Raw genomic sequence first — 13,421 nt, 5'->3', positions numbered from 1 at the left:
TACAAGCTGAACAGGATAGACTAATATGCTGTACTACTGGTGCTATATTGGACTATATGCCACAAGCAACAGTCATTTTTAGTTTTTTTTATTGCTGCAGAAATATGGAGTATAGTTGATAAGGATTTTGATTTGTCCTGTGCAAAGTGCAAGGACAATTTAAGGGCAACATCTGTCTGTATCCAGGCTTTTCTTGTTACTCAATTTCTCTTTATTACAAAGCATTTAAGCCTACATAAATGACCCTTTCACTGTGACTGACTCTGCTATCAATGTATGTTTGTTGCAATGCCAAAGAATTGAAGATTTTACACTGTCAGTAGTAATGTATCTCTTGGAGGTAGTAGAACTAATATGGTGATATAATAACAAACCTCAACTGGCAGTTGGGTAAATAAAATATAGTTTGGACCCCAAGAGAGCTGAGAAGACACTCAAACAACAATGTCAGCAGGAACTGGGAATCTGTACAAGGTCAGATCAGGAGATATACAAGACACTTTGTAGGGTTCACAGAAACAAGAGAAGTACCATTGAGAGAAATTTAAAGTTAGTTTGATGGAGGTCTCTGCTGGGTAATGCAGAAATATTTCTCGAACATGACTGCTTTATGTAATAAACTACATTGTTTAATATAGGTAGACATTGTTATTGGCTTTAGCTATCATCCATCTTAACAGGAACTTGTGTATTTTACAAGAAAATGAACTCTGACTATACCACACTTGAAAGTATGACACTGAAAGTGGTGCACATGCAAAACATATATCAGGCTTGCACCATACAGCAATAAATCACAACTAAGCAATCATATAGAAAAGAAAGCTAGTCACTTCCTGCTGCACTTGTTATGCTGGCTGCCCCAAAGAGAAAGACCCAGAAAATATCTAGCTTAAATACAGCTCCTTTGTAACCACTCCAAAGCCAAGACTATTCCAAAACAATGCACTGAGACATCAGCTAGTATGGATAAAAAGATACCCAAAGCAAAATTTATCTAGACAGGAGATATATACAGGTAGACAGAAAGCAAGTAATGAGTGCAGATGTAGACACAGATCTATTAACCGGTTGCAATGATTTGACTCTACGCCACCAACCCCGACGGTGGTAGGCCCTGTGCCGATCTCGGTGGCGGCTGCAAGGCCTCGTAGCAACCACCCCGCTGCTCAGCAATGGGACCCTCATTTCAATATAAATTAATTTACATACCTGATTTAATGAGGGTCCCATCGCCTCCTTAATCGCCGTACCAATCTTCATTCAGGTGGCCAACACCTTCGAATCCCCGTTCGGGGAAAAGTGACGCCACACCAGTGGGGAGGGGGAAGGAGGATTTTTCTCTGTTCAGGATGGGGGAGTGGGGTAACAACGATGCGGATTGTTTGGGGCTGATGGGAAGGGGTAAAGGGCAAAGTTGCCAAACTTTGGTGGGGTAGGGGGAAGGGGGTAGGTCAAATTCTCAACATTCGAATTCCAGTGGGGGGGGGGGGGGGGGGCGCGGGGGAAGGGCACAAATGTTTGGAAATGCCATTTGGTGGGGGAGGGTTGGGAAAATGCATGTAAAGGTCATTTAATTCTGTTTTGTGGAAATTTAACTTACCCGGTCCTTTAAATTTTAAATGTCCATTGAGGGCTGTAAGCCTTTTAAAAATGGCACTGGTGCCTGCGCCTTGGCGCCGGACGCCATTTCCAGCGATGGCTTGGCTGCCCCCCCACGTTATTGCGTGGGTCGGGCGCTAAGGCCATGCAAATGAGCCGCCGCATTTGAAATCGTGGCGGCTCCGTGATGCAGTGCCTGTACAGGTGGGCTGCATTTTTTTAATGTTTGCCGCCTACTTCGGCAGCAGACTCTTAAAATGCAATCCTGTATCATTACTGGGTACATTCAATAGAACAGGCAGCCTAAGTAGATATTAACAGGGGTGTATCCATGAATAAAATAAAATAATGTGCACAACCCATCGTGGTAGAGACATCTGTAGGTTACATTTTTTTTTTATTGCTGCAGCAATATGGATTATAGTTGATATGGATTTTGATTTGGCCTGTGCAAAGTGCAAGGAAAATTTAAAGGCAGCATGTCTGTACCAAGGCTTTTCTTGTTACTCAAAGAGTCATGAATATCTCCTGATCTGGCCTAAGGTACAGATTCCCAGTTCCTGCTAACAATGTTGTTTCAAAGTGTCTTCTCAGCTCTCATGGTCCAAACTATGTTTTATTTACCCAGCTGCCAGTTGAGGTTTGTTATTATATCACCGTACTAGTTCTACTACTGGCAAGAGATACACTACTGCTGACAGTGTAAAACCTTCCATTCTTTGGCACTGTAACAAACATAGATTGATAGCAGAATCAGTCACAGTAAATACACTGGTCTCAACTACAGTATTGTATTTTACTTTAAGTACATTAAAACTTTGCTTTCACATCCTTTGTGTTGCATTTTCATAACTTTGGAAAGACAAAAGCCCAAGAAAATGTAATCTCAATCTGGAAACACTGATCTGCCCACACTTAGGATAATCTGCATTCTATGCAAAACATAAAATAATTGATGGACAGTGGGGATGAAGAGAATGGAACAAGGAGAAACTCAATTTCTAGGTCTTATGCCTATGATTTCAGTCCATAATAACTTAATACAGAATTAAATGGTAAAAGATATTAAATCATGAGATATCAAGACAAACAAGTTTGAAATAGGCACTCAATAAGTAAATAGCAGTGAGCATGACAATGCCATTAAATGTCAACAGGACTACTGAGGAAGATAGCCTCAGTGTATTTTATTGGGAATTGAATAAACCCATTGGCAGATTAAAACTCAGTAGGCGATAATAAACACACCTTTAGAGGGCATGACAGCTCAGAAGTCTTGTTTTACATGCATCAGATTTAGTTGTGGTAGTAAGTCAAATAATAATCCTTGAAAAGATATATAGGATATCAAGGCATTCAAAAGGTGAAAATAGGAAACCCAATACAAAAAAAGTCTTTCATTTTTTGAGAAGAAAATTAACTAAAAATTCAATTTAAAAGCAGGATATATGGTACAATGAAAGTAATGATGCTTAATAATTCTACAAATACCTTGTTGAAGGCATCAATGAATTTTACACCTTTGTATGTGATGGAGAGGAATATAGTTGGAATCTTTTTCATTTGTTCAGTAGATTTCTAGACAAAAACACAGGAGAAACATTAAAGACTCAATACAGTTTAGCCCAAAATACTGCATCAATTTGTGACCAACAGATACAAACCCTCATCTTTGCACAAGCATCTTGTGTTGAATCAGTCCCTTTTAGCTCCTTAATCAGCATGGAACCCAAATACTGCAAAAAAATTAAGACACAGTTATTCACAATAGCTCCAAAAAACAAATTGCCATGGATTATCCTGTAAAATGTTCTTTGAATTCAAGCATTTTACAACATTTCTTTTGGGAAAGGAGTGAATAAGAAGTCGCATGTCTTTCAAAATTTATAGATGTAAAGCTACATCTGAAGACAAGCCAAGCAGTTGCCAAGCTAGGCAAGTTTTCAACAGCAATTGACTTCATGATGTATCTTTTTAAGACTACTTTGCCAAAGGAAGTTCCAAAGTAGTGGCCTTAAAGAGATAGTCTAGGTTAGTAGCTAAAGATCACAGTGTACTTTAGACTCTAGGCACACATAAGCAATGCCACTGGATGTCAGCTAGTATTAGGTGTTTTTGGAGAAGTATTTTTTGTCCCCTTAATTGCAAATAATATTTCCACAAGATCAGCAACAAGTAATCAGAGAGGAACTATATACCTTTGTGCATAAAAAAGAATGAAGTAAAGGCAGAAATGTTGCCTTACACTTCAGTAAGATAAAAAAGGTTTTGATGACAATTATGTATGCAATGTGACTGTTCACAAGAAGTGAAGCACACTACTTAACTGAGTATCTTAGGTTGAACAATCACTTTGATAAGAGACTAGCCGAGTAAGGAAGAGAGTGGGGTCAATGGGAAGAGTAACAGTAACAATACCAATAGGCAGTGGGTAGTTGATTCCAAGTTCCTTCATTCATTGTACTCCACATACTTTGGAACTTCCAGCACAATAGTGCTTCAAATAGATGGCAAAGCCATTTAAGAAGTATTATGGGCTGAAATGAGTACATCGTTTGTCATCAGCGCATGATAAACATTTTGTTTATTGAGTATAGCACTGAACAAAGCAAAATGCTAATTCTAGTACTACATACTCACATTAGCCTCATAGCCACAGGACTCAAAGATAAGTTTCTCTGGCTGGTGCTGCCAGTTCTGAACAGGAGCATAAGGTGTTGCTAAACTTGGTGGCCGAAGTGTTAGTCTAGACTCACGCCGGTCATCCTGGGGAAACGATGGAACAAAAACTCATTGGTACAAAATATCTGCCATCAAGTAAAGATTATTAATCGTATCTATATAGTTATTGATATATTTACATAAAACTTTCACTCCCATCTCAATTTAGAGCCACAAATGTCAAGAAATCTTTAGGGGAAAAAGCCAATCACTGCTGACTTCTGCCAATCAGCAAAGAAATCATCCTCTAAATGACATTAGGATGTGCCCAAAAGGGACTGGCATCTAACTAACCTCAGAATATGCTTATTTATAGTCATTAGATCTTGTGACTTTAAATGGACAGCCAAGGTTTCAGCTTAGCAGCAGATTAATCGTGTATGGAGTTATCCTTATAAAGCAGCGTATCCTTCAACTTTGACCGATTATAATATTTAATCAATACTGTCATCTGGAGGTCAGATCACACTCAAAATCCATTCTCAAAAATTGTAGATGTATTCTTGGCGAATTTGTCACAGTTTTAAATGAACAAGTCTCAGAAACAGGTGTCCTGTTGTTGCTGATGCACATTAGTATGAAGTGGGAGTAGACTCACGGCCAAATATTTCTTCCTATGACTCTCCAGCTCATCCTATCTTGCCCATACATTCTATCCACCTTCTAATAGAGGTGGAAAAAATAATGCAGCACGAGTTTATAGAAAGATGCACAGACCCGACAAATGTAACCATGAGAAAGAAAGAAAATGCTATCTGAGAGCTTGGAAAAGTCAGGTGAAATTGGCAGATCACTTAAAGAATACTGAGATAGATATCACAAAGAATTTGCATCTTTCACAGGCAATATGATCCACTGAACTACTGATTTTTCTCTGTGGACTCTTAAGTTTGTACAGTGCACAGTGGAGCTCATGACAGCTGCAAATTATGGCAAGCACAGATGAATAATTAAATATCCAAAAACGACCAAATATTTACGCCAGCACTAAATGCTATACATTACTGTAAATTACAGCTGAAACAGCAATACAAGGCAGCACATGAAAGAGAAAATCCACTCTAATCAAAAAAAAAAGTCACCTATGTGGCTTCAGGAAGAACCAGGTGCAGCTATGTTAGGAATTTAAATGACATTGATTTTCAAATCTTTTGAACAGCAAAGGATTATTTTGTTAAATTTGTACGGACATTTAATTTTGATTCACTTCATCAATCAACAGGCAAAAACAATTTTTTCCAATCATACTCATGTTCCAATTTATCTGTAGTCATCATGACAATTGATTTTGTTCATGTGAAATATGCAAAAACGTATTTATATTTATCCTTTATTATTTAGGCTTCCCTATTTTAGAGTTAACATTATTGATATTATGCAGCACGAATGGACTTCAATACATTTACTTACCATTACTTAGAAGGTGACAGTTATAAGTGCCACATTCATTTCTCTGGTACTGAGAAAATGCTGCTCATTTGAAACCCAACTTTAGTGAAGTCTCTGCATTTAGGTTAAGGTCTCTGGGACAGAGCCATGATAATTATGTGTTGTTTTGCTTATTTTTATTTGAAAATAACAACTTTGAAAATTCTTAGGGCTGTCGCCATATTTACAACATACAAACATAGAAAAAAAGAAAGGGAAAGACCATTCAGTCTAACATACCTATCCAACAGGTGGCTCAGCAAACGCCACCAGACCCTGCAAGAGGCAGCATAGCTACATAAATCTGGAAGATGAGGGTAGTGAGGTAGCACCAGGTGGCACAAAGTCAGTTGTGAGGAGGAACAAGTTATTGTATCAGAGGAAGAATGGAAAACCTACTAATCGTCTTTAAGGATGTACATGCTTTGGAAACTGCAGCAATGTACTAACATTGGGCAGTGTTCCACTCTCCTCTTGCTAAGAAAGATGAAATTGTAGAATGATGCAGCACAGAAGATGGCCATTTGGCTCATTGTGCTTATGCTGGCACTTGGAAACAGTTTCCCCAAAGGCCTGCAAGATTTTCGTCCAAGTATTCATCCAATTCCCTTTTGAAAGTTATTGTTGAATCTGCTTCCACCACCCTTTCAGACAGCTCATTCCTGATCATTGCATTCACTGCGTAAAAACAATTTCTTTCAAGCCACCTCTGGTTCTTTTGCCAATTACCGTAAATCTGTGTCCTCTGGTTACAGCCCCTTCTGTCACTGGATTATCTTATTTACTCTATCAAATCCCTTCATGAGTTTGAACTCCTCTACTAAATCTCCCCTTATCCATCTCTACACTAAGAAGCACTACCCTCGCTTCTCTAGTTTCACCACATAACTGAAGTCTTTCATCCCTGGTAACATTCTAGTAAATCTCCTCTGCACCCTTTCTAAGGCCTTGGCACCCTTCCTGAAGTGTGGTGCCCAGAACTGGATTCAATACTCCAGCTGGGGCCTAACCAGTATTTTATAAAGGTGTTGCATAACTTCCTTCTTTTTGTAGGCGATGTTTCTGTTTATAAACACAAGAATCCCGTATGCCTTTTTAAACAGACTTCTCAACTTGTCTTGCCATCTTCAAAGGTTTGTGTATGGACACCCCCAGATTGTTCTGTTCACTGTTACGATCAGGTGAGAAAGGTGTCGAGGGGTCTCTTTCAGCCTTCACCTGGTCTTGTAACAGGGTTTTTGATTTTTAAATACACCGTGTTTTGAGCTCCCCCTTGGTGAATCCTTGTTCACCACTTTCCAATTATAAGGCAAAGAAATGAGCATAAACAGGCTTAGGTTTAAAGAAGTAAAGTGAATTTTTATTAAATTTAAACAATAATTCGGTTAATGCCAACGAATACATGTTGCACCCCACGCTAGCATGCATACGTGATACGCACATGCAGAGACAGAAAAAAGAAGAAAAATAGTGGAGGGGTTTGAGGCAATATCTGAAGTTTCTTGTTACTGTGCTTCGAGCTCACTGTAGTCCTTTTGTAGATAATTCTTGCTTTTCATTGAGGCCCAGTATTCTTCTTAACCTTTTTCACTGAAGGAAACTTTTCTCTCTTGGGGTTCATGTGTCTTCAATGGGTCTTCAGTTCCGTGAGAAAGAGATGGGAACAGACAGGAGAGAGGTCTTTTCAGTCCAGGAGCAAACAGCTTTCTGAGTTTTAAAAACTCTGTGGCAAGTTCAAATTCAAAAAACTCCAACAGCCAGTTAGTCATGTGACTAAACTGGTCTGACCATGTCTTCTGTGTATTTGGGAAGCAGGGACTGGTCTCTTTGTTCCAACACTGTTTGCTAGTATTCAAAATAGGTCTTTCCGGCGAGGGGTCTGGCAATTCCTTGTGATAGGGCCTCTTTTCTTCCCAGCAACAATTTTAAGTTTTAATTTTCATGTGGCGAAATAATGTGTGCCTCATTCTTGGCAGGTGGGGGCCTGCATGACATCCCACTTTAAAATTGTACCATTTAGTTCATATTGTCTCTCCTCATCTGCAACCTGAGTGAACAGTGTAAGCAAATGTTTATCATCTAAACCAATCAGAATGAAGGACTGGGAGATGGACAGCACAAGAACCGAGAAGAAACGTAAATTAGAACAAGTGGATTAAATGTCAAATCAGGTACAGTAGGAGAAATAAACAGAGGGACAGAAAGATTGGATTAAGAAAGAGAAGATAAAGTGGAAAAATCTTTTTAAAATTTGGCATTTAAACTTAATTAATACCTAAAGGAATGAGACTTCATACCTGTAATGGTAATTTTCAGTGCCAGAGAGGTTGACTGGCAGTATTATGCCCTTAAAAGGTACTTACGATTGAAATGACGAGACTTAACTTTCTGGAGCAAGTTTAGTTCATACCTACCACATAAATTCGTGCCATTCAATGTACTTCAATGGTGAGTCAGTCAATGAGGGGCCATTTTCACAAAGCTAACGGCGAAGCATCAAAACACGGACAGCAACATTTAAATATTCATGTCTAAATGCTCATCTTCCCCTTGCCTGAAATTGCTGTAGCATTTACATGTAAATTAGCCTCACTGTTATTTTGGCAGCAATGTCTGGCCTAATGATGATGCTGGACTAGAAGAATGCGAAACCAAAGAGTTCAATGCTTGTTGACCTTGCTTACCAGTGACAGTGCAATATCATCATCATTGCAATCTTAGTCCATGACAGATAATGCTCCTTAAAGAAACCCAGTTAAATTGCCTCTGCCTGTAAATGCAGTTTGTAGTGTGACAGTGCAATCCTCCTCGGGTGCAATCTCAACTGCATGGTATCACTCTATTCTTCCTCCAGAAATCAAATATAGAGTAACTCCCATAATTTGGAGGACTGAATCAACAACATGGCGGTGCCACAACCCACGGAACAAAAACACTTGATTGATAAACAAAATCCTTACATAAAAACAGCACTAATTATACTCATTAGCGGTTCATGTAATTTAAACTACATCCAGAGCAGCACAGCACCTAGCCTATTTGGAATACCTGTTTCATATGGGGTGAAATGATGAAATATTGTTCAACATGTGTGAATGCCAGCAAAATGAATGGACATCTATTCACCTGATCAACATATTTCAATTCTGTGCCGATGAAACCAAGAGGAAACCTGCATGATACATGTTGAGAGATTCAGTGTAATTGATCTATGCCCATATTTCCCAATCGATTACACTTTACAACTATTTATGTGATGTAACCAATTGCAAAAATAGCACCATTAAATCCAGTGAGGGAACTGAATAAATATGAAGAGTTGAAGTGATCACTGAAGCAATGTTTGACAAAGCTCACTTTTTACTGACGGCAATTCAACTCCATCATTCTCTACTGCATGCTTGTTTACAAGAATTACCAGCATTTACTGTATCAGCAACAAAGCAAAAAGACTTAAAAATGACAGGAAAAAAAGACATTAAATTAATTTTTATTGAATTTCAAAAACAAACATATACACTTACATAGCAAGACATTTGAAGTCCCAGGGCTGAATTCGGCCTTCTGACACAGAAGTGCTGCTGCACAGCCCTTGCTATTTTACTCTGATTTAAATGGAGGGGCAGTGTGGGCACCCCCGATGACGTAGAGGGGGCGGCCGCCGTGTCCCCGGCAACAGCATCCAGCACCACCGCGCCAGCGCCATTTTTAAAGGGCTTCAAGCCCGTAGCAGAAATTTACATTTTTAAAGGTATCTTGGATTTAATTTGTTTTTCATAAATAATTAGATGAAGGCCCTTTCCCAACACCCCTATATTCACAAAACTTATTTTATTCCAGACCCAAACTTCCCCCGCAACCTTCTCACATTTGCCCTTCAACCCCTTCCCACCATTTCTGCAGCCAATAAAAAGTGTTTTGCCTGCGCCCCCACCCCTCCCGTCCTGATAATTTTATTCCTCCCCCCTCTGAACTCCCTTGGAGTCGCGGCCGGTTGGACGTAAAATCAGCGTGGGACGGCCACCGTCGGCAGTTAAGTTAATTTGCATTTCATTAATGCTCATTTAAATATTTAGATGAAGGCCCCGCCACCAAGCTACTACCCCCAATGTCAAGGGGCTCGAAAAATTCCCCCAATTTTTGTTCATGTCTCCTTCTGCTGATGCTTACTAGTGGTTTTTAAGAGGAAAAAACATTGCAAAGTCATGAAACTTAAAAACTAGGCATTGAATAATGAAATAAAACCTTATTGTAGCTCCTCTGTATAAAAATCTAGTCAAATAAAAAGAAACTGAGGCAACTGTCAAATCAAATATTGAAAACTTTTGTGAAATGTAAGGAAACTGCATAAATATACTAAAAGATAACTATGTTAATTCAATTACTATCCAGGTACGATGGTGAATAAAGAATGCTGTCTCTTTAAACCTAGCATTGATATATCAACACAGTTTGACATTTAAGGTTTATGAAGTACATTTCATCCTATGATTAATGGCACCACTAGGCTATGCTACAATCTTTGTCAAGGACAGAATGAAAAATGTTCATTGCATTACAACCACTTACTACCCGATGAGTCTATGGCCACAGGGCTTTAAACTTACTTTTTTTATTTAGGTATCTTTAACACAATGTGTATATGCTGCATTTTGCATTTTTATCCATGTAATAATTCAGTGGCTCGATAGTGAATGATGGTCACATTAAACAGTTCACTTAGTCAGCTAAAAGATTTTAACATCACACTGCCAGTTTCCTTTCTATGTACTATTTCAGTTCATTTTGCTGGGAATAATTAAGCTAATTTTGCAGTATTGTTACTACCGAGGTTGGGGGAATGCACTGTCTTTCTCTAGTTCCGCTACTCCACTGGTCACAACATATATTTAAATGTTTTACCCAGTTACCGATGCGGCCAATTATATACTTTATCTACATTAGTTTCAGAATGAAAATCCGCCAACCAGGTTTCCTTAATAAACAACAAAATTGTTGATTTATTATAAAACAAGATTTATTCAATAAAGATGCAAAGCTTATTAACACACAGTCTGAAATGTGAAAGTATAAATATCTACCCTTCGAGAAATATCCTTACACATACACACAGAGGTTAACGAAAAAAATAAAGAAAAATGAAAGAAACTGGCGCTGCAGAGATCAACTTTAAAAAAAATTCTTGGCCAAGTTATTGTCAATTCTTGAAGAAAAAGAATATGGAATGTTCCAGATGACTTTTGGTCTGGTGTCCGGGTACACGTAGACAGCTGTCACTGGGATCTTTCTGGAGCAGTTCTGTTCAGGAGACATCGAGGAGTAGACTTGCAGGCATTTCAGGAGAATTACTGCATCCTTGGTTTCAGCTATCACATTGGATTCTCAGAAGATTTTTCAAAACAGGTGGAAAAGGATGAGTTGGGTGGCTTTTCTCAGCAGGATACATACCAACTGAACACCAAACAATATCCAAAAACAAAACCAAAACTCCTGTCAGCCATAAACCCAGACATGCGACTCCTCCAGGTCCAAACAGTTCCATTGTCCATAAGGTTCCAGCAGTTTACTTAGCTTATGATATGCGACCTCCAGTAAGTATATGTTATTAAACAAAGCCCCAAGTGTCCTTTCAGTGACCCTTTAAAAGGACAGCAAGTCCAGGCATTTCCTCAGGTATTTTAAACACAAATCCTCAAACATATTAATAAAAGCACCTTCATGATACCTCCAGCTTTGGGAGGAATGAAACGCCATTTAGAATTTTAGAACATTACAGTGCAGTACAGGCCCTTCGGCCCTCGATGTTGCGCCAACCTATGAAACCATCTGACCTACACTATTCCATTTTCATCCATATGTCTATCCAATGACCACTTAAATGCCCTTAAAGTTGGCGAGTCTACTACTGCTGCAGGCAGGGCGTTCCACGCCCCTACTACTCTCTGAGTAAAGAAACTACCTCTGACATCTGTCCTATATCTATCACCCCTCAACTTAAAGCTATGTCCCCTCGTGTTTGCCATCACCATCCGAGGAAAAAGACTCTCACTATCCACCCTATCTAACCCTCTGATTATCTTATATGTCTCTATTAAGTCACCTCTCCTCTTCCTTCTCTCCAACGAAAACAACCTCAAGTCCCTCAGCCTTTCCTCATAAGACCTTCCCTCCAGACCAGGCAACATCCTAGTAAATCTCCTCTGCACCCTTTCCAAAGCTTCCACATCCTTCCTATAATGCGGTGACCAGAACTGCACGCAATACTCCAGGTGCGGTCTCACCAGAGTTTTGTACAGCTGCAGCATGACCTCGTGGCTCCGAAACGCGATCCCCCTACTAATAAAAGCTAACACACCATATGCCTTCTTAACAGCCCTATTAACCTGGGTAGCAACCTTCAGGGATTTATGCACCTGGACACCAAGATCTCTCTGTTCATCTACACTACCAAGAATCTTCCCATTAGCCCAGTACTCTGCATTCCTGTTACTCCTTCCAAAGTGAATCACCTCACACTTTTCCGCATTAAACTCCATTTGCCATCTCTCAGCCCAGCTCTGCAGCCTATCTATGTCCCTCTGTACACTACAACATCCTTCGGCACTATCCACAACTCCACCGACCTTCGTGTCATCCGCAAATTTACTAACCCACCCTTCTACACCCTCTTCCAGGTCATTTATAAAAATGACAAACAGCTGTGGCCCCAAAACAGATCCTTGCGGTACACCACTAGTAACTAAACTCCAGGATGAACATTTGCCATCAACCACCACCCTCTGTCTTCTTTCAGCTAGCCAATTTCTGATCCAAAGCTCTAAATCACCTTCAACCCCATACTTCCGTATTTTCTGCAATAGCCTACCGTGGGGAACCTTATCAAACGCCTTACTGAAATCCATATACACCACATCCACTGCTTTACCCTCATCCACCTGTTTGGTCACCTTCTCGAAAAACTCAATAAGGTTTGTGAGGCACGACCTACCCTTCACAAAACCGTGCTGACTATCGCTAATGAACTTATTCTTTTCTAGATGATTATAAATCCTGTCTCTTATAACCTTTTCCAACATTTTACCCACAACCGAAGTAAGGCTCACAGGTCTATAATTACCAGGGCTGTCTCTACTCCCCTTCTTGAACAAGGGGACAACATTTGCTATCCTCCAGTCTTCCGGCACTATTCCTGTCGACAATGACGACATAAAGATCAAGGACAAAGGCTCTGCAATCTCCTCCCTAGCTTCCCAGAGAATCCTAGGATAAATCCCATCTGGCCCAGGGGACTTATCTATTTTCACACTTTCTAAAATTGCTAACACCTCCTCGCATTTAAACGCATTTAAATGCGTTCATTGTAAAGTGTGGACAAAAAAAAAATGAAAAAAATATTACAACACATTTACACGCTCATTCTCATTCACTCTTTACCTCTAACTAATACAGTTATGCCCTGTACCATCTTTGTACTCAGATAATTCGGAGCAAAGTTAAATTCTAGACACTGTTTTTCCCCACACTCTGCATAATCTTTAAATAATAGGGCTGCAATAGTAAACTCCATCAAAATAGACTGGCATTCTGGTTTTTGAATTTTTCCACATAGGCTAGGGGGTTATGACCAGTATATACCAGCGTCTCCCTTTAGCCCGGCCAGACATATACTT

At 39.6% G+C, this 13,421-nt stretch overlaps 1 protein-coding gene across 7 annotated transcripts in view; it reads right to left on the bottom strand.

The window, feature by feature from the left end:
* Positions 1-13,421, bottom strand: part of LOC137383819 (ankyrin repeat and SAM domain-containing protein 1A-like) — a 549,597-nt gene that overhangs the window by 31,929 nt on the left and 504,247 nt on the right. For all 7 annotated transcript variants that reach the window (XM_068057078.1, XM_068057083.1, XM_068057082.1 and 4 more), the window contains 3 exons: positions 4,243-4,368; positions 3,267-3,338; positions 3,094-3,180 (listed from right to left, as the gene is read on the bottom strand). In XM_068057078.1, coding sequence (XP_067913179.1) covers positions 3,094-3,180; positions 3,267-3,338; positions 4,243-4,368 — 285 coding nt within the window. The remainder of the gene's footprint in view (positions 1-3,093; positions 3,181-3,266; positions 3,339-4,242; positions 4,369-13,421) is intronic.

Source organism: Heterodontus francisci, chromosome 25 (genome assembly GCF_036365525.1).
Source record: "Heterodontus francisci isolate sHetFra1 chromosome 25, sHetFra1.hap1, whole genome shotgun sequence".
Lineage (NCBI taxonomy): Eukaryota > Metazoa > Chordata > Chondrichthyes > Heterodontiformes > Heterodontidae > Heterodontus > Heterodontus francisci.
Note: the sequence above shows the minus strand (reverse complement) of the source record. Positions and strands in the feature narration are given on the sequence as shown.